The sequence below is a fragment of the Micromys minutus genome, assembly GCF_963924665.1.
Source record: "Micromys minutus genome assembly, chromosome: 2".
Taxonomy (NCBI): domain Eukaryota; kingdom Metazoa; phylum Chordata; class Mammalia; order Rodentia; family Muridae; genus Micromys; species Micromys minutus.
Genome location: NC_137971.1, coordinates 58,108,227 through 58,134,829, shown reverse-complemented (window position 1 = coordinate 58,134,829; position 26,603 = coordinate 58,108,227). Strand labels below are relative to the sequence as shown.

The window sequence follows — 26,603 nt, the reverse complement described above, 5'->3', positions numbered from 1 at the left end:
GAGTGGGCTTTCTGGTGTATCCTTAGGCACCTCAAGCCAGGATACACTGAGAATGGGTAGTAGGAAGCATGGGGATGGTTTGGTCCTGGAGCTTTATGATAGATGTTCCTTAGACACCGCCCATAAGACCCTGGTGGGCAGGGCTTACGTTCCATTCTGTCACAGATGACTTTGTATCCTTACCTGCTGCAGGGTTACTATGTAGAACGGTTCCTCCCCACCCCTGGGGAATATTACACATCAGGGCCTAGAGATGGCTCACTAGGCAAAGGCGTTTGCAACCAAGCCTGGTGACCCTGAGTTCATGTCTGGGGACTCACATGGATGGGGAGACCGATCTCTGCAAAGTTTCTCTCTCTCTCTCTCTCACACACACATACAATAAATAGCTTTTATTTTATATGTATGGATGCTTTGCCTGCATGCATGTCAGCACACCATGTGCCTGGTGTCTGTGGAGGCCAGAGGAAGGTGTTGATCCTTCGGAACTGGAATCAGACTGTCACGAGCCATCACATAGGCAGTAGGAACTGAAACTGGGTCTCCTGAAGGAGCAGCCAGTGTTAAATGCTGAGCCATCTCTCCAGGCCTTCTCTGCCCGTCTTAGCAGGAGGGCCTGGCCTGGAAACAAGTATGGGCGCACAGGACTAGGCTTCAGATCAGGTGGGCAACCTACCCTCTATCCTTTAGACAACCTGGATGCACTCACTGCGAGCTGGAGGCTAGCTTGGGCTAGTCAGTGAGGGGTTTTTGTATGCTGGGGCGCTGCACCACACAGGTGAGGTAGAAGCTCAGGGCTCTGCCCACTGGCCAAGTCTGTGAGTCTAGGTCTGTGCACACTCTGCATTCTGCGAAGCTGAGGTGCCAGGCAGAGTGGAATCCTCAGGGGCCAGCCCCGTGCGCCGAATGCTGTCCTGGTACTTATGGCGGCCAAGCTCCAAGATGGCACGCACCTCTTCAGCCACATCTCGCCGGTCACTCTGTTCCAAGGCCTGTACCAGCTGTCCCACAGCTCCAGGCTGTCCGGTCTGGCGCTCAGCCCAAGAGAAGAGCATGTGGCGGATTTGCCCATCCAGGTCATCCCTGAAGGGGTGGTGATGAAGGAACACACAAAGACTCAATATATCTCAAAAGTCCCTTGGGCTAGTGACCAGACCTGCCTTTTCCAGGCTGGTGTTTGCTCCATCCCCACCTCCCAAAAAGCTTTTAGCTAGTATTCAGGGGTGGAGGGTGGGGGAGATGTCAGCTTTGAGCCTGAGGGAGTCAGGAGGATCACTAGAACTCATGAAGCTCACCTGAATTCATGCCGGATACTCTGTAGCTCACGGTAGGGCATGCCGAGGTGCAGGGCCACCGCTGGCCAGTCAGGACCTAGGCGTGAGGCTACACTCAGCAGGTTGCTCTGAGTCAGGAATCCAGTTTCTGCATCACCCAGGTTCAGAGGCATCAAGGAGAAGTCAGTCCCCTGCCTGTTCCTCTGGGCTCCGTTCCTCTGGGCCCCCTGGAGTCTCTGTCAGGAGGCAAGGATACAGTAAACTTGAACCCATTCTCTTGTCTTTGGTCACCCTGGGCATGTCTCTCCAGCCTCACCGGCAGCTTGATGGGCAAGGTGGCCATCCAGAATGCATCTGTGCCCTTCCTCTGCCGGGCAGCCTCAGCTTCTTCAGGTATCTCCATGGGAAGTGAACCCCGATAAAAGGACACCTGAGAAAGGTTCAGGTGGGGTTCAGAGCTCTGGCTTCCAATCCAGATACCTCAGTCCAGGATCCTGACACATCAGCCCACCTGTCCTCGAACAGCCTGAGCTTCCCGGTCCAAGGTTGTGGTGATGTATACCTCCTTTACATTCTTCAGGTGTGAATAGAAGACAAAGCAGATCCTGCCATCCACACAGTCTGGACGGTCTACAGAGGAGGAGAAAGCAAACTCAATAGGGGGGCCAAAGTGTCACTCCCCAAGGCACCCTGGATAAGAGAGACCTACCAGCATCTACATCGATGCCCCGCTCAAAGGCTGCAAAGAACTTCTCACCCTCAAACATCTCTACAGTCTCAGAGGGTTCAGGGCCACGGTACCGATCCAGCAGCCGACTCAGGGTGGCATCTACCTGTGGGGTACCCACAAGAGATTAGAGCTTTGTACCCAGCCTGGCCTTCAGGTCACCCCACTGTTTTCCTGCTGCCCCACCTTGCTCCGGGGCAGGCACTGCAGCAGGACCTGCTCTGGGTCTCGGCGCCTCTGTAGTGCAATGAGGTTCACACGATGCAGTCGCAGCCGTTCCCAAGCCTTCCGGGCCAGGCCCCCGACACAGGTTTTGGTGGTATACCAGAGCCAGTACCTGGAAGTGTTGGAGTTGAGGTGTGGCCACACAGAGGAAGGGTAAAGAGGTTCTGCAGAAACTAGGGGACACTGACCAGGAGAAGTGTGTGACCTGGAAGCGTGCGTACAGGTGGGTGAATTCCAGTGCCACCTGAGTGGTGATGTCATCCCAAGTGGTCGTCAGGGGTGTTCGGTAGAGCAGATGTAGGTGGGAGCGGTCTAGACTGAAGCCTGGACAGGAAACAGTAGAAGGCTAAAGCCCCTCTAAATGTTGTTTCCCCGTCTAAGCACCCATCTTTGTTCCTGTGGCATGCAGCTTCACCTGTGACACCAGGGGGCAAGGGCAACTGTACAGTGACAGGTTGTAGGAAGCTGGGGGGTCCGCTCTGTGAAAGGCACAGCAAGGGGCTTACTGATGCCTCTGATTCTTCCAGAAGGGCTCTCAGCTCTAGTCCAACCATATGCACTACCTGGACAGAGAACCATTTCAGCGCCCTCTTGTATGCTGAGGCATCTCCCGCCACCCTTGCCCTGCCAATACCTGCATGGAGACTTGCCGAGGCTCTTTTGTGACCCCAGGGGGGAAAGTGACTTTGACCCCAGGATGACCCGAGGAGCACAGAAGTGCTCCCTCTGGTGGCAACAGGCAAGTGTTGGATACTGGGCGTGAAATGACCAGGAACCAGGAAAAGTGGGGCACCTGGCAGCGAGCCCAAAGCCTCTGGAACATAAGGGAAGATAGGGTCAGGGCAGAAGACAGTAGATGGGGTAGGGAGTGTCAGGGCAAGCTGCTCCTCTCTCCTCACTCCCAAGGGCCTAAGCAGCTGTCACCTTGGGTGCCTCTTCTTCGAGGTGAGTCTCTAGGTCATTCCAGACGTTGTCACTCCGTGTCCTCACAACGACCTCACGGCAGCGACGGACTCGTGGGGGGACAAAGAGAAGCCATAAACTCACATCCTGTCAGCCAACAGTAGTGTGTGAGACAGAGCTAGGCCTTAGGCCACCTCACCTACCCCCAACCCATTCTGTACATGCCTGCTGGAAAGTCACCCCATGAGGCTGCAACTCCAGGACACCACTAAGTAGGAAGTCATGAGGTCCCAGAGAGACCAGCCCTGGCTCAGGTGACCACAGTCGATAGCAGATGGTGATGGGCGTGGTGGTGGCTCCTGCTGGGAACTGCAGGCGGACACCACAGGCCAGGGTCACAGAACAGCCATGGGAAGTCACAAGGAAGCTGAGGAAGAGAAGAGATATGAGGCTGAAAGACAAGGTACCCCAGTGTGGCCCAGGAGGCAGATGTGTTCTAGCCACATTCCCACCAATACCTGTCCAAATCTGAGGTCAGGAATAGCCTGGGCATTTCTGGAATCTGGGATATGTCTGCAGGAGGGACAAGCGTATGGTCAGAATGGTGACATGCTTTCACCCTCTTATAGCTTGCCCCACACCAAGCCTACCTGGGGGACTTGGGGGTGCAGGAGAGGCCTCACCCAGAGGGTTCCCCTGAAGGCGCACAAAGGGAGCGTCTAGTATCTCAGCAGGCAGGTCTCGAAGCTGGTTGTCCCTCAGGTCAAGCCGAGTGATCAGTGGCAAGTGGGCCAAGCCAGGGGGCACTGATGTCAGGAGGTTGCTGTGCAGAACAAGGAGCCGCAGGGACCGCAGTCCCCCTGTAGGCAAGTACTGGCTTAGGGTTACTCATGGTGGCCCTGGGTACCTTGAAGAGACACTCAAACTAAAGGTTTCAGGCTGTACCACACTGCGGGACAATGATGCATATGAATTACATGCAACCAAAGAGGTAGAAGGAAAGGGGCCATCTGGGAACAGTGAAGGTTCTCAGGCCAAGCATAGCATATAGGGGCCTCCATGGAAGAGGAGAGTGGGGCTCAGAGTCCCAAGACTTTAGGTTGTGGGAATGGAGCTCCGGACAGTAGCTGAGAGTTGCTCAATACTGGCTGGTGACACAAAGCTGATACCATGGCTACTCACCAAGGGAAGCTGGAAGATTTTGCAGCCGGTTGGAGGCCAGATTGAGTTCACTGAGGTTGCTCAGGTCTCCAATCTCAGAGGGTACGGTGTCTAGAAGGTTCTCAGAGAGATCGAGACGCTGAAGGGTGGACAGGGACCCCAGTGTTGGGGGTAGTCTTTCTAGGCGGTTGTGTGTCACAGTGAGGAAGGTAAGGGTGGGCAGTGCCCCCAGGGCCTCGGGCAGCTCTGAGAGACAGTTGTGAGAAAGCAGCAATGCATCCAAACTGCGCAGTTCCAGGACACAGGTCGGCAGTGTCTCCAGCCTGTTGAAGCTCAGGTCTAGGTGCGCCAGACAGGCCAAGTCGCTCATGCCAGCAGGCAGAGTAGTCAGGGTACCATGGAGGCAGACACCCAGGGCACCCCGGCTCTGGCCACCTGAAAGTGAAGAAGACAGCTGTAGCCCTCAGAGTTAGTCTCCTCCATTCAGCCCTGTCAGAGAAAGCCTGCCTTTTAAGCCAGCCAAGGGGCAGAGAAAGACAGAAAAGCAGACAGAGAAAAGAAGGCACCAGTTCATACAAGCTGACAGTGTCACCCCAGAAAAACTGGCACCTGCAGAGACCCAACTGGACACCTCAAGGGTTCTAGGATCAGGAGACAGCCTAGCCAGCCTAACTTTGGGGAGGAAGGTGATAAGGCTAAGGTTAAGGAATAGTTGTGGGATGGAGGTTGACACCTGAGGTGCAGGGAAAAGAGGTCTGAAGCTAGGGCTGGGACAAGGATAGAAGTCTAGTCAAAGCTGGGACAGAGATGAGGACAGCAAGGGTACTCACCTTTGAGGACCAGGGAGCGAAGGCGCAACAGACTCCACGGAACCTTGGCTAGAGTGTCATCTAGCAGTCGAGGGTCCTCGTGGGTGCTGAGCCGCAAAAACTCCACTTGCAGCAGCTGTGGGGACTGCTGGGAACACAGGTACTGCAGCCGATGGCAGCCCCCTGGTCGTAGGTCCAAGTTCAACTGGTTCCCAGCCAGGAGAATAGGTACTGCAGGCCTGGACTCTACAGCCTCCACTGTGGGTCCTGCAGCATCCTCTGCAGCAGCTGCAGTTTCCTTTGGCTCCTGCTCTTCCATCCTTGCAGCCGTCACCCATGGAAGGTCCTTGGGGACCAGACATGTCCCAGCTTGCCAAGCAAGCCTGCCTAGGCAAGGCTGATGGAAGCTGGAGAAGCAGGGGGAGGAGTAGGCTGTAGGGCACCAGCTCCTCCTCCAGGTCAGAACAACAATAACTCAATCTCGAAATCTGAGGTCTTAAAACCACCAGCCTAAGCACGCAGGGCACAAAGGGTACGGAGAGGAGTGGTCACTGCAGCGCTTCGGCTTGCACCTGTGCTGGATCCTTCTGCTTGGGAAGGGCACCAGACAGGGCGACTCTGTGAACAGCATAGCTTGGAGAATCCTGCTAGACTGAGAACAAGGAGAGGATTCCCACCTCAATTCTGGAATCTACCCATGTGACCCCTGACCCCACCTACAGGGCTCTTACAATAAGGAACCACTTGCTACCTTCATACCCAAATGCCTGTGGAGAACCCAGGACCCTCTTCCACTGCAGGCGTCACTGTGCCCGAGAGGGTCAATAAACAGTGCGGAAAGGGAGCCAAGAGGACTTTGGGGTTTTTGTGCTCAGATTCAAAATCACGGTCCCTAGCAGACGCTCTTGAGCCACAATTCCCAGTTCACACCTCCGTCAAAAGGGAAAAGCACAGAGGGTCTCAGTAGGTGTGGAGTCGCTTTGGTTCCGCCTCTGGAGCAAACTTCCCGCCTCCCATTGAGTACCTGCCACGCAGACCTCCCCGCCACTCTAGGCGCGCTCCACGCCGTCTTCCCGCCGGCGCGCTTCCGGGCGGGCGGCCCCTCGGGCTCCGCCTCTCCGGGCCAACCAGTAGGAGTTTTCCCGAACTCTTACCGCTACTTCCTTTTTGATTGCACCATGGAGGCTGGTGACCTGCAGGGAAATTCACACTTTCAGATCTCTGCAACCCCAGACAGACCTGTGGTGGCACTGCATAGTCTGTGCCCCAAGTGCATTCTGAGCCAGGAATTTTGGGGATGACTTAGGGTATTGTCACACTTCTTGCTAGAAGCTAGAACTTTGAATGCCAGACGTTTAGCTTGCACCAAGGGCTTCCTGGGGGAACCACTCTAGGAAAGTAGTAACCAACCTATAGGTCGGGAGGCTTTTGCCAAACTTATATTTCCAAAAGATATTTACACTACGATTCATAACAGTAGCAAAATTAGTTATGAAGTAGCACCGAGAATACTTTAATGGTTGGGGTCACCACAACATGAGGACTGTCAGAACATTAGGAAGATAGAGAACCAGAGTCTAGGGCTTCCCTCTCAGGCTTTGTAGTTAACTCGAGCTTGTTGGAGTTCAGATGCTTCCCCATTGTACACCACTGTGGGCCACCTGCCTAGGCGGTGAGCTTCTTGGCTTTTCCTTCTCAACTTATGTGGGTCTCACAAGAACAAAAACAAAGCTAAGATAAGAGATCTTGCCTAAGTCCTTTAGTCCTATTGAAGCAACACCCAGCATGCTCAGTGGAGCTGGGGAATTGGAACTGAATAAGTGGATCTTCTACAGTCTAAGTGATAGGCAAGCTTCCTGCTGGGCCCCTGCTTCCATTTCAGTACTGGCTTCTTTCTCACTGTTCCCATAAAGCTGCCAGAGGGATTTTTATAAAAAAACAGCCCCAGGGGCTTAGTATAATTGTGCTCACTTGAAAGCACAGTGCTTAGCTGAGATGGGAGAACCACCATTTTGGGCAGGACAGCAAGACCTTGTCTCAAAAGCAATAATCCTAGGAATATTACTAAAGTTTATATTAATGAGCATGGTGGTATATGCCTTTGATCTGCAAAAGAGCTCTTCACCATTGAACCATCTCTCCAGCCCTGTTGGTTATTATTATACAATTAAAAAAAATTTTGTCTTCCAGGAAGAGGCAGAGCCCAAGATGGCGGTGCCCACAAGGACCTGAAAGAACTGCTAATGTCTGTCAATGGAGCAGTGTCAGGGTGTGTGTGTGTGTGTGTGTGTGCTCGCGGAGCATCTGCCGGCCTCCGGAGCTGAAGCCTGTGCTGCAGACCTCCACCGCCCCAGGAGGCCACCTGTGTGTGCCAGTTTAAGGCTCTTCAGAACTGCTTCTCCGCCACAGACAGGAAGACCATGATGGGAGGCCCCGAGGAAGAGCAGGGGGCACAGATGCCTTGTACTGACAGCATATATAGAGACCTTTGGGGACTGAAAGAAAAATGTGGGCAGCAAAGTTCTTGGTGTTTTATGGTTCTTGCCACCTTGAACCTTGGGCAGGGCAGGGTTGTTTAACAACCGTTTGTGTATGAAGATCTAGATTTGATTAAGATGTAACATGAAGATGATTTAATATTGCAACTCCACCCCCCCCCCAGAACAAAACAAAACAAAATTTTCCTGACAGGTGGTGGCGACTTAGGCCTTTAATCCCAACACTGAAGAGGAAGGTGGATCTCTTGAGTTGGAATCCAGCCTGGTCTACAGAACAAGCTCCAGGACATTGGGTGCTATACAGAACAACCCTGTTTCAAACAAACAAAACAAACAAAAGAAATCACAACGTTAAAAAATCATGCCAGGTACAGTGTGCATGTCTTTAATTCTAGTACTCTGGAAGTAGAGGCAAGTGGATCTCTGTGAGTTCCAGGCAAGCTAGAGTTACATGATGGGACAATGTCTCAAAATTAAAGAAAACAGAAATTTGGAAAAATAGCTCAGCAGTTAAGAGCACTTGCAGAATAATTTGGTTCAATAACCAGCATGGATATCAGGCCATCTCACAACTACCTGTACCTCCAGTTCCAGGGGAACTAGTGCCTTCTGTGGCTTCTGAAGACACTGCACACAATGTAAATGCACATGCAAACCAAGGAGGAACACTCACATTTTAAAAATAATTGATAGATGTGATGTTCAATTTAATCCCAACACACCAGAGACAGAGACAGGGGATTTCAGGGAGTGGATATGAGAGGGGACAGAGATGTCTTTAGAGCCTGGTGTGGAGTCACATGTAGGGAAAGGGAGAACAGGGAAAGATCTAGAGTCTGGTGTAGAGGTACACTTTTTCACCTGCCTCTGCCTCTCTCAAATACTGTAATTAAAGGCCTGCAACACCACCTCCTGACGAGGCAAAGGTTTGCCTTTTTTTTTTTTTTTTTTTTTACTTATTTTATATGAGTGTTCTGACTTGATACATACCAGAAAAGGGAATCAAATCCCATTACAAGATTGTTGTGCCATGTGGGTGCAGGGAACTGAACTCAGGACCTTGGAAGAGCAGTAAACATCAAAGCTATTAACCCCTGAGCCATCTCTCCAGCCTAAGAACAAAAGGTTTTTAATTCCAACACTCCGGATGGGGGTTGGGGATTTAGCTCAGTGGTAGAGCGCTTGCCTAGCAAGCGCGAAGCCCTGGGTTCGGTCCTCAGCTCTGAAAAAAAAAAAAAGAAAAGAAAAAAAAAGACAAAATAACCAACACTCCGGATGAAGGGCCACACGATCTCCCTTAGTTCGTGGTCAACCCGATCTACATAAAGGTCCAGGATAGTCAAGAGTATGTAGAAAGACCTGTCTCAAAAGAAAAAAAGATATTTCCAAATATGACCGCAGTCACTAGGCCCCAGACAGTTCGCCCAGCTTTTCCAGACCAGCTAAACTTGGGAACCAATAGCTCCAGCCCGACTTAGGGCCTCTGCCTCTGGTGCCCAAGAACACGAAACGATCAACAGAATCCCCAGCTGCCCAACCAGCCCACGTGCATCGAGAAAAGGATAGACTGGAGCGCACTTCCGCTATTAAGGTCTTAAGTGATGCATTGTGGGACTTGTAGTTCGTCTCAAAACGACCCGGGTGGGGCCTCCGCATTGCACACTGGGAGCTGTGGAGTCGCGTGGCATGCTGGGAACGTGAGGCGTTAAAGAGGATTGAAAACTTTGCTTGTGTCCGCATAGATTTCGGAAGACTCTCGCTTCTGTTACAGAAGCAGTATGCACTTAAAAAACCTCTTGTTTTTGTTGTCGGTAACGCATGACGGGGACAAGGCAATCCCTTCCGGTGTACCCTTTTCGTCAATGGGAGGCGCCCTTGAGCGGCGCCGTACGCGTCCCGGGGGCTTCTGGGTAGCGGTTTACCCCCGCCCACTTCGTCATCGTCTTCCTTTCGCCGCCGGACGCCGCCGAGGTCGCACGCGTGAGGTCTGTCCACCGCAGCCAAGTGAGTACCCTGGCCGACTGGGCCGCGAACAGTGGTTGGGACTGAGGTGTGACCCGTGGCCGGGAGCCGAGGGTTGCATATTCTTCCGTGATCGGAGGCCTGGTGCGTCACATGGCCTCATTTGCTGGCTAATAAGGGATGGGAAGCAGAAGGCCTCTACGATAACCGTACCTCCTGTCTGTCCCATTTAGCATGCGCTACGTCGCCTCTTATCTGCTGGCCGCCCTCGGGGGCAACTCCTCTCCTAGCGCCAAAGACATCAAGAAAATACTAGACAGCGTGGGCATCGAGGCGGACGATGACCGGCTCAACAAGGTAGTTTGCTGCTTTCTTGAACACGCTGGATCCAATGTCTACCAGGGGCGGCCCTTATCCTTATTAGGTCTGGATCTTACCATCAGAGAAAGTGTAGATGGCCTGTTGAAAAGGATGGATGGAGGAGGCTTAATCATAGTTTTCTCTATAATCTTTTTGAGGACCTTGTGTAGTCAAATCGGCGTGACAAAGTCTTGGTTTTCGTGCTTTTGTAGAACTTTAAAGTTTAATATAACTTAGTTATGTGACTTTAGTTTTGAGATAACCTGGAATTTGCAGTGTAAACCAGTTTTCTACGCTTTTTTTTCCTCTTTAACTTGGCAGTAGAGGATGTATATACATGGGTGTAGGTGCCAGCAAAGGCGTTTGGGTTTCCCTGTACCTATAGATAGGGTAGGCTGGGAGTCAAACTCTAGGATATGGCTGGCATAGCAGCCTGATGTACAGAGTATGATCGCATCTGAGAAGAGTCCAAGTCTTTAGCAATGGTGTTATCTCATCACCTCTTAGAATTTCACTAAGGTATTTTACACCCTATCTCGGTTGTACAGGGATAAAATCTAAACATAGATTAAACCGTAGAATTTTAGTATCTAAAACTTCACATTGCCAACATCTTTGTTGAGAAGACCCAGGACTGTCTCATGGCTAGTTACTGGGATTAGAGGGTTTTGGTTTCTTCAGAACACCCGTGTCTTGCATTACTGACTACTAGCTATGGTTGTCTACTTCAGGTCATCAGTGAGCTGAATGGGAAAAACATTGAAGATGTCATCGCTCAGGGTGAGTTCCTGGGAAGTTAACATGTTTATGGTCCATTCTAATGCCTGCTGGTCAGCCAGTGATCTGCCAGGCTTCGCTTGTGGACCAGAGCATCCTAGAAGCCCTGCCAGAGTTGTGCAAGGCCTTTTTATTTTAGGCTTGTGCTTGCAGCACTTCTGAACACGGCTCAGGAGCTGGCAATGGAGTCATTTTATTGTTCCTACCAAGATGAAAAGGCCTTTTTTTGTGAGCAGGGACTGGGGGCACTAAGTGGGTGCAGGCTCTTTCTTACCGCTTATTAGGCATGCGGATTTCTGGTACCACCAGACCAGGCAATCTGGGTTAACAGTGGGTGTGCCCTGTGTACACTGTTGGCAAAACCAGCTCCACAAATGATTTAGCCTGTAAACTCCTGTGGTAAAAGAGCCTAGCCACTAATACACACCCATGTTTGTTCAATTTTTAAATTTTTGATTAACTAAAAGTTTGGCTCCCCCCCTTTTTTTAAAAGACAGGTTTTCTCTGTAATAACCTTTTGGCCTGGAACCAGGCTGGCCTTAAATTCAGAGATCTGCCTGCTTCTGTCTCCCGTGTGTTGGAATTAAAAGTGTGCACCACCAAGCCCAGCCTGAACTTTTTTACTTGGGCCAGAGTATCTTGAGTAGTCCTGGCTGTTCTGGAACTCAGATGAGGCTGGCCTCAAACTTATAGTCCACCTGCCTCTTCCTTTCTGAGACAGCAATTAAGACAAGGTTTGTCTGGTTAGCCCATGTTGGCATTGAACTCTGATCCCCTACTGGGATTAAAAGCATGCCTAGCTTGTCTTTCTTGTTCTTAAGGTGGATGTTATAGTGGGGCTAATTGCAGTTTCATTTTTTAGTGGGTCAGAGTATGGGAAAAGAAGTCTTAAATGGTATTATGACCTTTGGTGTGTGCAAAAGTTGCTTTGTGTTTTATAGTGAATGCAGGTTACAGTGTACTAGCAGACCCACTGGTGTGATAACTTCCTTGGGTTGATGATTCTGCCCTTGAACTGCTTTCTTTCCTATGTGGGTCTCTGGTCTGGTCTCACTCTTTATTTTATGTAGGTGTTGGCAAGCTGGCCAGTGTGCCTGCTGGTGGGGCTGTGGCTGTTTCTGCTGCCCCTGGCTCTGCAGCTCCTGCTGCTGGTTCTGCCCCCGCTGCAGGTAAATAGAGGTCTGGTGAGTGGGTGGTGATTATTAGAGGGGGGTGGTGCTCAAGGTTTATTGTTGGCTGGGGTTCCTGGGACAAACCTGGATGACAACAACTTGGGGGAGTGCTTACTGTGGTGTTCCTCCACAGCAGAGGAGAAGAAAGACGAGAAGAAGGAGGAGTCCGAGGAGTCGGATGACGACATGGGATTTGGCTTGTTCGATTAAATTCCTGTTCCCCTGAAAATAAAGCCTTTTTATGTATCTTGAGTGGCCTTTAAACACTTTGTCAACATGGGACATGCTGTGGCTCCACCCAGAGTGTGGAAGTATTTTGGGTCAGTGGGAAGGAAGAGGATGCCTAAGGTCCCTACTTAACCCGGACCTTGGCTTTAGAGAACAGTCAGGCCCTCTGAGATGGATCCTTGCAGCTGTTGTTAAACATTCTGGGAAAACAGGTATGGAAAATGTGAACCTGAGTTGAAATGCTATGTGAATAGTTGCACAGGCTCAGCTGTAGCAGTGGTCCATAGATCAATACTCCACTTAGCTTGACAGTGAGGGTGTCTGAGTTTCCCTATAAGGATTGTGGTATAGCTTTTCAGAGTGTTCTAGCTATCTAATGGCTGGTTCTCTCTGCCTTGTGCATACTTGGTCATATGCTGGCTATAAACTTCTATGGCCTGCCTGTTCCTTTCTCACACAGGCTGCTATATGGGGTGTGAAACTCAAAACCTGGTGAGACTAATGTAAAGGGTCTGTCGGTCTTAGGGAAGACAGGTGAGTGTGAAACAGGCTGGAGGGGAGATCACTCTGGTGCTTGCTTTGGCAAGGAATAAAATATGGCCAGCATGAGTGGTGGACACAGAAGACAGCTAATACCCTTTGAGGTGAGCTATAAGGGAGCAGGTAAAAATGGGGCTAGGGTTAGGAGGGTTCTGGGCATGTTGAAGTCTAGCCTCTTTCCTGAAGGAAGGGAGGGGTTTGTGCTACTTAAGGTTCTTATAAGGTTGTTCATGATTATCCTGCCTCTGGATTCTGAGAAAGGCCAGCCCTGTTCTTGGCACCAGCATCTCCCAGGGGCCTGAAGGGTGTGTGCCCAAATAGCCTTACCCTCTGTGGAAATGAGAGCAGAGGTCCTATTGAGCTGGGGCAGCACTGTCCCTCAGGCCCATTACTGGAACAAAATAGTGGGGAGGACCTTAGGTTCTTAGCCTTGTCCTGTGACCACCATAATAAACCCTGGGCTTACTGAGGACTTTTTATGCTGTACCATTGCTCTAAACTCATGATCATGTTAATCAGGACATCCTTGTGTGGTTCAAGCCAGCACAGAACAAATTTACCTAGTATGAAGGACCTTTAAAAGTCAAAATTCTGAGCTAGGAATTGGCTGCTCAAGTTTAATCCCAAGACGAGGTGGAGGCAGGTGAGTAAAAAGGGAGTGTGTTACCAGCCGAGTAAAGATCCCAGCATCTATGTCAGGTGACTCAAAATACCTGTAACTCTAAATCAAGGTGGTCATAGGCACCCCTTTGATTTCTAGGTAACTGCACTTTTTAATCTGGAGAGTGGTGGGAAACACTGTTGGCTGTAGCTGATGGTCTGGGTTTTGTTTCCAGTATCCATACTGGATATTGAGTGGCTTGGATCAAAGCTCTCTAGCTCCAGGGGCTTTGGTCTCTTCTGCCTCTGCACCTGCACTCGGGTGCTCATAAGCAGAAGTAAGCTGTGTGTTGTGGCCCATGTGGGAGGTAAAAGCTGTACCATTTGAGTTCAGGACAGCCAAGGCCACAGAGACTATAAACTATCTTTGGGATTCTCTGTCTTTATCTGACTGCCAGAGCTCCACTCATTAACTCCAGAAGTACCGTCCTTACCTTCCACCTCACCCATTTGTGTACCTGTGCTGGACATGAAGTGATCCATTGCAGGATGGGTCATTGTGACTTTAGAGAAATGTCTCTAGGCCTCCTTGGGCCTGTGGCCTTCACTTGTTTCCCTACATCTACCAATCCCACCATGTTTACTTTCTTCCAGTTTAGTCCTTGTCCTTGGGACCACTAGAGAGATTTTAAAAACCAGCCCTGGCACCATTCACCCAGCTCTCACTGCTGATGCACACTTCCTTCTCTTGGTGGCTGACATCCAAGGGTTTTCAACATAATTGGCCAGACCACCTGCCAAAGAACTGTACTCCATTTTCTGAGAAAACTTCACAAACAAAATGGCTAATAAACTAAACTGCTTCAAGCTCAACCTCATGACGTGAAAGGATCCCCATGAATGTTATTTTCAACACACTTCCTTAAGCGTCAAGCCTGCATGGTGTTCAAAGGGAGGGTTATTGAGCTAGGAGCCTCTGATTCCATCATCTGTGAAATGGAGGCAGGTTTTGAACTTAGGGCTGAAGTCCATAGTATACAGCAGGTCCTTTACCTTGTATCAAAAATTAGTTTATTTTTAGATTAATCAGCTTCAGGAACCCTGCTAAGTCACATAGCTACTGCTCAGGTACTCAGGCACATTTGTAAGGCCTGCACTTGCCTCTTAAGTGTCTCATTTGTATGCTTAATAATTTCATTCTTGCTGGTCCTGAAATTCTTTGTGGTGTATGTCAAGGACCTGGGTCACGTGAAGAAAAGGCTCAGAGATCTTCAGGTTGAACATTGACAATGCAGTTGTGCGTCTGTTGTTAGAACTAAGCTGGAAGTAAGAATTTCTGGGCAAAAAGACACAGTCATCCATAACCCCAGTCTTGTTTGGGGTGGGGTAAGATGAGGGCTAGGTTTTAGCCTGTCCCCCAGTTCAGGGGACAATCAGGGAAAAGGGTGAGCACACCACTTCCTGGAACAATTAATTGGGGTGAGGCTTTTGTCTGAGACCAAGTAGACCCCACAATCGGAGGAGCCAGGATCAAACAGCTAAAACCCACCCATGTGAGCAACTAGGGTAACCAGGGTCCCGTATGTTGGTAGAGCAGGACTTGAGTCTGACAGTATTTGCTGGGTCAGTGTCACTGTTTGGCCTGTTGGTTTTGGGGGCTTTAGTCGGAGTGACTCAGGTTTTCAGACCCAAGGGGGTACCTATCTCTGATTTCGCCCAGGTTCTATCCAGCTCATCTGTGTCCTGGTAGGTATCCCTGGAGAAGGAGGAGGCACCTGGTCACAAACTCCCGGTACCCAGATTTGTACAAAACTTGCACTTCTCCACGCATTCGGGTCTTCCTGAGTCCAGAGCTGTCTAGGTTGTGGGGTTGAAGGAGCTGTGGGGTCTAAAGAGAGAAGCCAAAGGCTAAGAATCCCCCTCCTGATCTCTCCGACCGCTTTGCCCAGCAGGTGTCGCGAAGGGGCGGTGCCTCGGGGGCGCGGCCGTTCCCTGCGTGATCCAATTGGGTCGCGCGTCCAGGTCCTGCCCCCTGCCGACCAGGCCCCGCCCTCACCCCCCGCACTAAAACACCACCTCCCCTGCCTCCCGGCACAGCGTCTCCGCCTCCGCCGGCGGGGACCCCAAGCTACCGAGACTGCGGGACCTACTGCCCGCAGGACATCAGTCACGATGTTCCCGAAGGAGACCAAGTGGAATATCTCGTTCGCTGGCTGCGGCTTCCTCGGGGTCTACCACATTGGCGTGGCCTCCTGTCTCCGTGAGCACGCACCCTTCCTGGTGGCCAACGCCACTCACATCTACGGAGCCTCGGCAGGGGCTCTGACTGCCACAGCGCTGGTCACTGGGGCCTGCCTGGGTGAGCAGGGATGTGCGGAAGTTGGGCAGGGTGTGGTGGGGCCCACGCGGGCCGGTGGATGCTCTAGTGTCCTACGCCCAGTCCGCGTAGGGAAGCTGATCTAGCAGCTAGTTCAGGAGGAGCGGTAGAGAGGGAAATCTCTGCCTGTATCAGGGAACTATGACCGAAAGTCCAGTTCTGAGCCCCCGTCCGGGGCGGGTTCTGGTTTGTTTTTGTTTTAAGAGTGTCCAGGGACTGGGGTGGGGCCTGGCGCGCTCTTGGCTCATGGCATTCTCTCTGGTGCCCATGTAGCCCGCCTTAAGGGGCACAAAGGTTGGGGACCAGCAGGTGCTACTAGACTGTTACTGGAAAGAGAAAGTTAGTCGTGGGCGGGGTCATGAGCAACAGAGAGGAGGGGCTTTGGTCTCCCAGAACTGGCTGCCAGCGGTCACTGTGTCCTGAGGCTCTGCCGCTACAAACTGCTGTGGCTCTGGGGCCTAGTACAAGGGTACCTCAAATGGGCATTTGGACACTGTGGCATGGTTCCTAAAGGGACCTCTGAACGCAGCTGGAGTCAGGGCTGGCATAATTGCTTCCTCTGTCCATGGTGGATTGACAGACAGCCTGACTCCCCAGCTGTAGCCAGCTGACCCACTTTACCGGGTGTTCATACTTAAGTGCTTTGAAGGGTTTCAGGAGTACAGAGATGGGAAGGGGGGCTGGGTCTCACACTTCCGGCTACCACGTGGGTTGTTGTTTACAGCACACTAAGTTCTTCCTCCTTAGGAGTCCTGGGAACTGCTGCCCATCCCCCATCCCATAGGTCAGCCAAGGTGACAAGGGCATCCTGCTCCGCAGGCGTTTGTCTAGAGTTTTCTGCTGTCTCTTTCCCATCACCTTTGCCCTGAGGAGGGAAGAGGAGAAGGAACACAGTTCTAGTTCTTGGTCCCTGAAGACCACCCTGTGATCTTGCCCTCTCAGGGAGGCTTTCAGAGGAGTGGGTATATCTCAGGATATACGTGAAGACTGTACCAGAGTTGAGAGTGAGTTAGGGATGCCATTCTCACACACACAGCTACTTACTACCACACTGCACAGGTGATCTTGAGCAGTGAGAACCATGACGGTTTGCCTAGTGTCTGCTGTAAACCCTTGGTCTATATGCCCTACGCCTTCCAAGGAGAGTATCTCGGAGAAGGACATGGGTCCTGGGGCGGGGGGACCCTAGATTCTCCTCTCCCTGGCCACTGTACTATTGTTCGGGTTAGCACCCAGGGCCTCCTAAGTGTTGGAGTGCTTGCTTTTGGCTGAGGTGAGATAATGTCTTCCCAAGAAGTGGGCCCACCACTTTAGGTTAATGTTCATGAGGCTGTGCCACTTGGGCTGAACTGGGCTTTGTGGGTCTGTCCACCCACTTATATCTGGCCAAGTAGGTGAAGGTTGAAGTAGGTCAGAGTTGACCCTCTGTCTTCCCCACTCGAGGCCACGTGCCATACCATGTTAGGCACAGTGACTCATGGGGACAGGCAGTTGGGAAATACCAGACATAGGGCAGGTTTTAATCCCAGCTGGCCAGCTCCTTCTGTATGCCATCTCCAGGGTGGTGGCCTGCCTCCTACTTAAGTGGCAAAGTCCCAACTGTGAGGCAGTCTTCAGGGTCAATGGAATGTAACACATCTGAGTGTATCCTGGGTGTGGCGTCCTGGAGGAAGGATGGTTACTAAGCTGGGAATGTTGTCCCTGATCCTGGCTCTACTATTCCAGGTGAAGCAGGTGCCAACATTATCGAGGTGTCCAAGGAGGCCCGGAAGCGGTTCCTGGGTCCTCTGCACCCCTCCTTCAACCTGGTGAAGACCATCCGCGGCTGTCTACTGAAGACTCTGCCTGCTGATTGCCATGAGCGTGCCAATGGGCGCCTGGGCATCTCCCTGACTCGTGTTTCAGATGGAGAGAATGTCATCATTTCCCATTTTAGCTCCAAGGATGAGCTTATCCAGGTGGGCACTAGAGAAGCTGTGTTGGGGGTGTGGGAATAACTGGAGGTAGAGCCTTGTCTACTACCCTGTGGTCTTGTTCTTCAGGCCAATGTCTGCAGCACGTTTATCCCGGTGTACTGTGGCCTCATTCCTCCTACCCTTCAAGGGGTGGTAAGTCTCTCTGCTTGACCCTGTCCCGGAATGACAAGCATCATCTACTGTCTCTGAGCTGTAGGAAAAAGGGGTAGAGGAGAAAGACCGTGGGATACCTCTCTCTCCCCCTTCAGTCCCTCACTGCCTGTTTGTTGTGTTACTTCCCATGACTTAAGAGCCAGGGCAGTCTTGGGGAGACCCACACTTGCTGTGGCTGGTGCCCATCCCCACTCCATCTGTCTGGCCATTTGCTGAGTCCCCAGTGGCCAATGCCTACTGGGCCAAAGGCTCAAATGGAACTGAATAGGGCTGCCAGAACACCCTGCAGGCCCCTCAGTGTGTGACTTGCAAATGTGTGTTCTTGCAAAGCGCTACGTGGATGGCGGCATTTCAGACAACTTGCCACTTTATGAGCTGAAGAATACCATCACAGTGTCCCCATTCTCAGGCGAGAGTGACATCTGCCCACAGGACAGCTCCACCAACATCCACGAACTTCGTGTCACCAATACCAGCATCCAGTTCAACCTGCGCAATCTCTACCGCCTCTCAAAGGCTCTCTTTCCACCAGAGCCCATGGTGAGCCTGCACAGCTAGTCCTGACTAAGCACCAGGGAAGCGAAATCCTGAGGACTTCTGAGCCCTGGGACAGCACTAGGGCTTTTGGATGTTTTCCAAGCCAGGGCAGGTTGTTGGTGGAAGTGGCTGTTACAGGGACCCTACAGCAGTAAGTACTTCAACCGCACCATTTGCACCGATTTATACCTCTGCCACAGGTTCTCCGAGAGATGTGCAAACAGGGCTACCGGGATGGACTTCGATTTCTTCGGAGAAATGGTGTGTGAGCAGCCCTGGGGTGGAAGAATCTGGACCTGCAGTGCCTCCTGCTGGACATAAACTGTAATGGCATCTCTCTGTCACTCCACCCCAGGCCTACTGAACCAACCCAACCCCTTGCTGGCTCTGCCCCCAGTTGTCCCTCAGGAAGAGGATGCAGAGGAAGCTGTGGCTGAGGAGAGGACTAGAGAGGAGGATCCATTACAGCGCCACAGAGAAGATCGGATTCTAGGGCACCTGCCCGCCAGACTCAACGAGGGTGTGCCATGGGGAGAGAAGCTTGGTTAGGAGGCCTAGGAAGCCTCCACTTCCCTAACTGACTACCACCTTCTTATCTGCAGCCTTGCTGGAGGCCTGTGTGGAACCGAAGGACCTGATGACCACCCTTTCCAACATGCTACCAGTGCGCCTGGCGACTGCCATGATGGTGCCCTACACTCTGCCGCTGGAGAGTGCAGTGTCCTTCACCATCCGGTGAGGGTGGGAATGGAGTCCGGGGAGGACACATCAGCTATACATCAGGGACAGAGGTCTAGGATCATCCATGAGCAACGAGCTGCTTGGGAGATTTGGGGAGGGTAGGTCTTCAGTATCTGGCAGATCCCTGCCCGTTGTCTCTCACCTGACGCTCTCGGTGCTCCCTTCTTAGCTTGTTGGAATGGCTGCCTGATGTTCCTGAGGATATCCGGTGGATGAAAGAGCAGACAGGTAGCATCTGTCAGTATCTGGTGATGAGGGCCAAGAGGAAATTGGGTGACCATCTGCCTACCAGGTGAGCTGCCCTGACTGCCTGTCCACTGGGGTCCTGGGTCTTGGAATCGTGGGTCCCCACTAAGCCTTCCTTTCCTCCATGCCTCCTTCCCGCCTGCAGACTGTCTGAGCAGGTGGAACTGCGGCGTGCCCAGTCTCTGCCGTCTGTGCCATTGTCTTGCGCCACCTACAGTGAGGCACTGCCCAACTGGGTGCGAAACAACCTCTCACTGGGGGACGCGCTGGCCAAGTGGGAAGAATGCCAGCGTCAACTACTGCTGGGTCTCTTCTGTACCAATGTGGCCTTCCCACCGGATGCCTTGCGCATGCGCACGCCTGCCAGCCCTACCGTCACAGAGCCTGTCATCCCACAGGATCCACCTGGCCTCCCACCTTGCTGAGAGCCATCACTCCCACCTCGCTCGGCTACCAGCCAAGCTCCAAGTTGTCCTGCTCTACTAAGAGGAGCCCTGGGGCAGAACAAGACCCTGTCCCATGGCTCTCCCCCTTACATGCTGTGGAATGAGGACATAGGACCCTGCACAGCTGCAAGTGGGTTTTTGATGTGAAACCTTTCACCAGCCACTAACTATGCTACTCCTGGTGGGAAGGGATGAGGAGTAACCCTCGCCTGGAGCCCACAGAACCCTCCCCTTCACCTGTGCCTTACTGTTCACCTTTTCAGTGCAGGGTCAGTCTTAAGAACTCCACATCTGCTGCTTCTCCCTGTTTTTCAAGTTTCCTTGCAGAATGTGTGAAGAATTATTTATTTTTGCCAAAGCAGATATAATAAAAGCCACAGCTCAGCTTCTGCCTTCTTCTTCTGCATGTTGCTCTTGCCTCTGACTGTGGTCAGCAGATAGAGCTTTCTCCCAGTGGACTGTGGACCTGTGTCTCGATGTCTAATAGTTGAGCTTCACAGGGTTCTTTAAGTCCTGGCATCTGGGGACACTGTCATAAGGTTAGCCCTCTGGCAAGGATACATGTAAGCTGCTCTGTTTTCCCTGAGGATTGCTGACTGTCTCTTGGGCAGTGTTTCAAGGGCCAGCGGATTTGTTTGGGAGTTTGAGACCCTTAGCATTAATAAAAACGAAAATGTTGTGTTAGAGTTGCTCAGTGGTTGAGCAGCTGTCTAATATGCACCAGGTCCGGATTCCATCTCAAGCACTAGGGGGAAATTGTTTACAAAAGGTGTCACCCACACATCCGCTCCACATGGTGACACAGTGAGTGAGGGTGTGGAGTTGACTTCAGAGCTGGATCCCTGTGAAGGGTGAAGCTTCTGGAGCTGAGGCCTGGGGACCAGGGAAGATCAGTTCCTGACCCACACTAGGGCATCTTGCCCAGAACTTTGTGCTTGGCTCCTCTTTCTTGGTTGTCACATGCTTCCTTGCCAGGTGCATGTGCCTTTTCCTGTACTGTAACCATACCTGCTTCCCGCCAGAACCTTGGGGGAGGGGTCTGGAGTACTGAGGCAAGTGTGTGTTGTAACTAATAGTCTTGGAGGAAGGGGAACTGTGAGTGAGGGTGAGCTTAGCTGTCCAGTTGTAGGACTTAGCTTAGTCCTCGGAGCTCAGCACTCACTTGCCCCTCCCACAGAGGTGGGCTTAGCTGTCTATTTGTAGAACTTAGCTTAGTCCTCTGAGCTCAGCACCCACTTGCCCCTCCCAAAAGGTGCACAGTGGCTGCGGTTGCAGCCCCTAGCCAACAATAACGGTTGGTCTGGTTATGGGACCTGGGACAGCAGGACTGGGCGAGCCGGCCAGGCAGGTCCTAGCCTAGGTGCCAGGGGCCGCCCCTTGTCTCCAGTCTCCAGGTCCTGTCCTATAGAGCCAGCCTGTTGTGGTTCTGTTTGAGAAGCACAGGGTCCCCCAGCGCCTCTACAGCCTGTGATAGCCAGCTTTTCAGGTCAGTTTAGGGGGTTGGTTGGGGGCATACCCTTGGAAGTATGGCTTTCCTCTTAAGGAGGACTTTGACAGCATCTTCTGAAGTTACTCTAGACCCAGGACAACCCTGATTAGGACTACCCCAAGAGGAGTCCTGAGGGCAGACTGCTGAGGTGGTCTCACTCGGTCCCATACTGTACTCACTTCTCATACAGGGAGTGCTCTAACTTACATGTCATTCTCTAGTATTAAAACTTAGAAGACTCTAAATTGGAAAAGTAGACAGAAGAAAGTCTAGTGTCCGCAGCCCTGGATACAGCCACTGAAAGTATTTGGTTTATTTCCTGCTCGGCATTTTCCTACACACACATCTTGGCACCCTAAGTCTGGATACTCCGGGCGGGGTGGTGGCTGGCATCTGCACCTCCCCGGCCTCGATTTTGCCCTGAAAGGGTCTTGGGGGTTGGGGGAGGCGGAGGGAGTGAGGGACACAACGTCAACATTACTGCCCCCTGTGGCTCTCCGGGGAGAGCTAGCCACTCTGGGTCCGGTCACCAGGACAGGAGAGGCGGGACAAAGCTACAGCAGCTCTCTGGTAGAGGATCCACCCGGACGTGCTATCCCGGGGTCTCCCAGCCTGTAAGGCCTCAAGGTCGCTCTTGGTCCTCGCCCCTCGCGGGCTGTTGGGGTCCGGGCAGGGGCGGGGCGCACCGCGCGTTTCCGGGAGGAGCGGCCCGCCTGCTGCAGGTGCGGCGGCGCGGCTCGCAGGTAGGCATTTGCTCGCAGGTCCCGCGACTGGGGTCCCAGCGCCGCGCCCTCCTGACTTCCCCACCCCCCAGTCCCCGACTCCTAGTTCTAGTGGTCGCATCTTCGGACCGCTGTACGGAGCGGCGACCGTACGCATCTCTGTCTGGAACGACTGTGTTCCTGGGGTGAAGGCAGCTAGCCCAGACGTGCGTGAATGAGATTTGCCTGTGGGCCACCCGCTGCCTTTCGTCTGGACTCCCTGGAGCCTGGTGGAAGCGCGGCTTCCGACCAGGATGGACCTCCGGTCCCGTGGAGTCCTAGAGCTTGTTGGTGGGGTGGTGACCGTGCCTGGCTGAAGTGAGGGTAGCCGTGGGGTTGGGGGGAAATGATTATTCCAGGTTTCCCTATCATGCTCTTTCTCACGTTTGTTTGTTGGATAATTGTTCCTTTCCTCTCGGAATATGGGTAGGGGGAAGATGACCTCAAAGACTGAAAAGTGAGATAGAAGTTGGTCAGTGTCACTAAGCTGAGCTTTGAGAAACCTGGGGTTAGTTAATACACTATGGGATTGACAGGTGGCTCCAATTAGAGGTGGAATGTCCATTCCAGGAGGTGAGCGGGAGGCCCCAGGGTAGGAGAGATCTCCAGAGGCTGTGTTAAACCACGACATGGGGGTGTTTCTTACAAAAGCTGTCCAGTACCCAAGCCTGGGACCTTGCACCTGCACCCTTAAGGCCCGATTGGCCGGTGGGAGGGGCTGATGGAGTTTACTCTCCGCTTGGTTGCCAGCTGTCATGAGTCCAGGGTATCACAGGCTCAGGCCTGAGGCTAGGAACTTACTTGGTCAAAGTGGTTCAGCCCTCAACCTTAGGCAGTCCCAGCTTGGGATCTCCCAAGTCCAGGATGTGGCAGACTGGCAGACTCTTTACTCTCTGAGCTTATTTCACTACAAAATCCCTCTGCTGGCTGCCAGGAGCTGGCGATTGCTGGCCGCTTGCTTTTACACGTCATTTGTAGGAAGGTCACACTTCTTTTTTGAGACAGGATCTCACTATGTAGCCCTGACTGTCCTGGAACCAACTCTGTAGACCAGACAGGCCTGGAAACTCACAGAGATCCACTTGCCTCTGTGTTGGGACTAAAAGGCATGTGCCACTATGCCTGGTTTCATTTCCCTTTTTGTTTTGAGGTAGGGTCTCTCAATGTAGCTCTGGTTGTCTTGGGACTTGCTATGTAGACCAGCCTGGCCCTGAACTCACAGATATAAATCTGCCTCCCGAGTGCTGGGATTAAAATGTATGCCACCATATCCAGCTCAGCCTCTGTTTCTTGCACTGATTTCTTCCTGGGATTCAGCCTTTCCCTGGAATTTCTACTTCCTGAGATGCAGGGCCCTGGGCAGTGACTCTGGTTCTGAGTCTGCTTCACCCTATCCCAGTGACCCTGGAGCACCCCTTTTCCATCTGTTTGCTTTCCTGCCTGGGCACGGAGGTCCCAAACCTCTCTGCCTGTACCCTCTGCCACACTTTTATCCCTCCTTCCATTTCTTTTGAATTTCCCTTTGCTTCACAGCACCTATCAGAGCCAAGACTTGCTCCTATGGCCAGCCCTGGGCTGCCTGGAGCTGGGGAGGGACAGGAGAAGGAGACAACAGGGGCCTCAGCAAGGCATCAGGCAGAGGTGCTGCAGCAGGCCCAGGAGCTCTTTCTACTGTGTGACAAGGATGCCAAGGGCTTCATCACTCGTCAGGATTTGCAGGTGAGCCCCAGATCCAAGAGGTTGCTAGACCCAAGGCCGACCTTAGCTACTCACTTTGGTCCTCCTTGCCTGGGCAGGGTCTGCAGAGTGATCTTCCCCTTACGCCGGAACAGCTGGAGGCTGTGTTTGAAAGTCTGGACCAGGCCCACACTGGGTTCCTCACAGCACGGGAGTTCTGTCTAGGCCTGGGTGAGCAGGTCCCAGTCACCTGGAGACCCTCTTCAGGGCTCTGTGAGACCTTATGAAAGCCTGTACCTTTTACCACTTCCCAGGCATTCTGGTGCCTATGAACAGGTGCATTGCATTGTGAGCTGTACCCCCAGCTACTCCACTCACTGTGGTCTGTCCTCCCCATATCCCTTCTCTGCCAACCAAGGTGGGGCTAGGGAGCTGGCTGTCATTTCCCATTCCCAGGCCAATAGAACCAGAACAAGGAAGAAAAACAGGAAACTGGGCCCCGGGAGAGGGCAGGATATGTTGTACGTGGCTGGAGGGAGTTGGGTAGGTCCAGGGTGCTAAGCCACAGTCCTGATAACCTCTCCTCCCATGTCTGTAGGGAAGTTTGTGGGGGTGGAGTCAGCCCCAGGTGGGTCTCCTTTGAGGACTCTTGAGGAAACCTTTGAGTCGGGCACAGGGGACTCTCTGGAGGAGGACGATGTTGAGACATTCTACACTTCTTTGGAGAAGCTAGGAGTGGCCCGGGTCCTGGGCGAGTGAGTTGATGCCCATTCCCTTTTCGAGAGTGTTTCCTCTTCTCTTCACAGTCTGTCCATCTTGTCCGCCTGTCTGTTGCTACAGAATCCCTAGGTCCTGCCAGTCCATCCCTTGTCAGTTGTGACTGTCTGGGAGAGTGGCTTGGTGTGATTTCCCTCAGGATTTGCATTTCAGGAGGCCATAGTTCTGCGGGGCGGGGTGCCATTAGACACCTTACCCACTCACTGGCACAGCTCTGGGTACACAGGCCACATTGCACTCACCGAGGCCAAGCTAACATGAGAGCAAGGGATGAACTGTGCGCGGCCGATGTGCCGGTTCTGGGCTGCTGGGTTCCTTCAGGGGGTTCACTGTCTGCAAAGGGGAGACAAACCCTCACCCACCATCTCCTGTCTCTGATCGCATCCTCCAGGCAACGGGCTGTGAGGACACTCTGGGTCAGGCTGCAGCGGGAGCGACCCGAGCTGTTGGGCTCTCTAGAGGAAGTTCTGATACGCGCATCGGCCTGCCTGGAGGCGGCGGCCCGGGAGCGCGACGGTCTTGAACAGGCGCTGCGGAGGTGAGGGCTGGCCTGTACTGGCGAGGTCTGGGGACTCATGGAGGGCGCAGAGACGTGGCTCGGAAATGATCATGTCTGTGGTATCCCGGTTCCTCAAAGGCGGGAGAGTGAACACGAGAGGGAGGTGCGTGGACTGTATGAAGAGCTGGAGCAGCAGCTGGGGAAGCAGCGACACCGCGGGCAGAGCCAGGTGGGCCCCCGCGCACACCACGCCCAGCCTCGCTGGCTTCTCTGGCTCCGCCTTCCCCGAATTGGTCCCTCCCCAGAGGACTCACCTTGGGAGTCCAAGCTACCCCAAGTCCAGGGAACTCTGCTCTGCCTCAGCAAGTGCCCCTTCCCGCACTCTCCACCCCCTGGCTCCCCACCCTTGCCTGCCTCCTCTGAGTCCGGAGCAAAAGCTCTAGTGCGGCTGTACATCCCAGAACCTACCCCGGGAGGAACAGAGGGGCCACCTGGAGCTGGAGCTGCAGACCCGTGAGCAGGAGTTGGAGCATGCAGGCCAGAGGCAGCGGGAGGTAAGCTGTATTGAGTTTACTTTGGCGGCCTCCCATAGACTCAACTTCTTTGTTTGTGTGTGTGGGGAGGTTACCTGTGACTTGGGGTCCTCGATCAGGAGCCGCAGGGGTGAGGGGTCAGCTTGGCACCAGAGGGATGTGGTTTATCAGCCTGCATTCCACCATTCCTCAGCTGGAACAGCAGCTGCAAGCCCGGGCTGCAGAACAGCTAGAGGCACAGGCCCAGCACATCCAGCTGCAGAGGGCCTATGAGGCCATCCGGGCACAGCTGGACCAGGCGCAAGAGCAGCTCATCCGACTGGAGGGCGAAGCACAGGGTCGCCAGGAGCAAACCCAAAGGTGTGGTAAAATGCCTGTGGCGAGGTAGAGGGTCTCTTCCACCACCTTGCATCTGGATCACTCACTACCTTCTATCCACAGAGATGTGGTTGCTGTCTCCAGGAACATGCAGAAGGAGAAACTCAGCCTCCTAAGGCAGCTGGAGCTGCTGAGGTGGGTCAGGCAGTGGAGAAGTGGTTTTAGGTTTCTAAATATTATTAGCTTTTACCCATGTTGCTGGAAGTCCTTATGTCTGTCCTATAGCCTTCATGATGCAAGTTCTGAAGTCTTCTGGATTCAGGAAAAGCATCCCCCCTGCCCATCTTCTTCCTCTAGATCTTAGCCTCCTCGGTCTCCTATCTCTCTTTTCTAGGGAGTTGAATCTAAGGCTCCGAGATGAGAGAGATTCCTGTGAGACCAAGCTGCTGGGCAGTAGCCACAGGAAGGCTCTAGCCATTGCTCACAAGCCGGGACCCATCTACTGCTGCTGCTGCTGTGGCTGGGCTCGGCCCCCGAGACGAGGCTCTGGCCATCTTCCTAGTGCCCGATGACCAGTCCCAAATGACTCACTTTCTTATTCAGAGGACTACTCCTAGGAGGGGACTGGTCTTGGGTGGTGGTTGCTTGCTAAGTTTGAGGCTCTACCCAGAAAGCATCCCAAGCCTGAAGGAACTGACTTCAGAGTGGTCAAGGTCTTCAGTCTTTATCCTGTCTTCCTTAATCTTTGTCTAAACCCAATAAAGGCCACTGTATACTGTGCACTCCTTGGCTTTTGTGTGTTTGGGAGCCACCGTGCATTTGTGATTCGTGCTTCCT

General features: G+C 52.8%; 4 protein-coding genes across 4 annotated transcripts; 3 read left to right on the top strand and 1 right to left on the bottom strand.

The window, feature by feature from the left end:
* Window positions 1-462: 462 nt before the first annotated feature.
* PIDD1 (p53-induced death domain protein 1) lies at window positions 463-5,418 on the bottom strand (the record flags this gene model as incomplete). The annotated part of the gene is made up of 15 exons (XM_080912974.1): window positions 463-1,083; window positions 1,296-1,510; window positions 1,591-1,704; window positions 1,786-1,904; window positions 1,984-2,107; window positions 2,188-2,338; window positions 2,415-2,550; window positions 2,642-2,789; window positions 2,861-3,040; window positions 3,151-3,276; window positions 3,355-3,556; window positions 3,648-3,702; window positions 3,780-3,989; window positions 4,312-4,725; window positions 5,121-5,418. 15 exons carry the CDS (start codon window positions 5,416-5,418, stop codon window positions 825-827), a joined length of 2,751 nt encoding a protein of 916 aa, XP_080769100.1. The 3' UTR covers window positions 463-824.
* Window positions 5,419-9,459: 4,041 nt separating this feature from the next.
* Window positions 9,460-12,120, top strand: RPLP2 (ribosomal protein lateral stalk subunit P2). Its single transcript, XM_080912217.1, has 5 exons — window positions 9,460-9,601; window positions 9,793-9,916; window positions 10,651-10,699; window positions 11,767-11,865; window positions 12,002-12,120. The coding sequence occupies exons 2-5, from the start codon at window positions 9,794-9,796 to the stop codon at window positions 12,076-12,078; spliced, it is 348 nt and encodes a 115-aa protein (XP_080768343.1). The 5' UTR covers window positions 9,460-9,601; window position 9,793; the 3' UTR covers window positions 12,079-12,120.
* A 3,192-nt stretch (window positions 12,121-15,312) lies between these two features.
* Window positions 15,313-20,096, top strand: PNPLA2 (patatin like domain 2, triacylglycerol lipase). The gene is made up of 9 exons (XM_080912216.1): window positions 15,313-15,595; window positions 17,339-17,571; window positions 17,656-17,721; window positions 18,073-18,282; window positions 18,480-18,540; window positions 18,635-18,799; window positions 18,882-19,014; window positions 19,190-19,312; window positions 19,412-20,096. Exons 1-9 carry the CDS (start codon window positions 15,409-15,411, stop codon window positions 19,689-19,691), a joined length of 1,458 nt encoding a protein of 485 aa, XP_080768342.1. The 5' UTR covers window positions 15,313-15,408; the 3' UTR covers window positions 19,692-20,096.
* A 3,116-nt stretch (window positions 20,097-23,212) lies between these two features.
* CRACR2B (calcium release activated channel regulator 2B) lies at window positions 23,213-26,535 on the top strand. The gene is made up of 9 exons (XM_080913603.1): window positions 23,213-23,681; window positions 23,759-23,870; window positions 24,238-24,394; window positions 24,808-24,954; window positions 25,054-25,144; window positions 25,377-25,469; window positions 25,642-25,808; window positions 25,890-25,961; window positions 26,161-26,535. Exons 1-9 carry the CDS (start codon window positions 23,523-23,525, stop codon window positions 26,336-26,338), a joined length of 1,176 nt encoding a protein of 391 aa, XP_080769729.1. The 5' UTR covers window positions 23,213-23,522; the 3' UTR covers window positions 26,339-26,535.
* Window positions 26,536-26,603: the final 68 nt, after the last annotated feature.

Excerpts from the sequence above, each read along its gene's own strand:
- RPLP2 (XM_080912217.1), top strand. The coding sequence starts at position 9,794 with ATGCGCTACGTCGCCTCTTATCTGCTGGCCGCCCTCGGGGGCAACTCC. Across the intron at positions 9,917-10,650 it reads ACGATGACCGGCTCAACAAG|GTCATCAGTGAGCTGAATGG; the intron begins GTAGTTTGCTGC and ends TGTCTACTTCAG. Across the intron at positions 10,700-11,766 it reads TGAAGATGTCATCGCTCAGG|GTGTTGGCAAGCTGGCCAGT; the intron begins GTGAGTTCCTGG and ends TATTTTATGTAG.
- PNPLA2 (XM_080912216.1), top strand. The coding sequence starts at position 15,409 with ATGTTCCCGAAGGAGACCAAGTGGAATATCTCGTTCGCTGGCTGCGGC. Across the intron at positions 17,572-17,655 it reads CCAAGGATGAGCTTATCCAG|GCCAATGTCTGCAGCACGTT; the intron begins GTGGGCACTAGA and ends CTTGTTCTTCAG. Across the intron at positions 18,800-18,881 it reads GCCCGCCAGACTCAACGAGG|CCTTGCTGGAGGCCTGTGTG; the intron begins GTGTGCCATGGG and ends TCTTATCTGCAG.
- CRACR2B (XM_080913603.1), top strand. The coding sequence starts at position 23,523 with ATGGCCAGCCCTGGGCTGCCTGGAGCTGGGGAGGGACAGGAGAAGGAG. Across the intron at positions 23,871-24,237 it reads GGAGTTCTGTCTAGGCCTGG|GGAAGTTTGTGGGGGTGGAG; the intron begins GTGAGCAGGTCC and ends CCATGTCTGTAG. Across the intron at positions 25,809-25,889 it reads CGCCAGGAGCAAACCCAAAG|AGATGTGGTTGCTGTCTCCA; the intron begins GTGTGGTAAAAT and ends TTCTATCCACAG.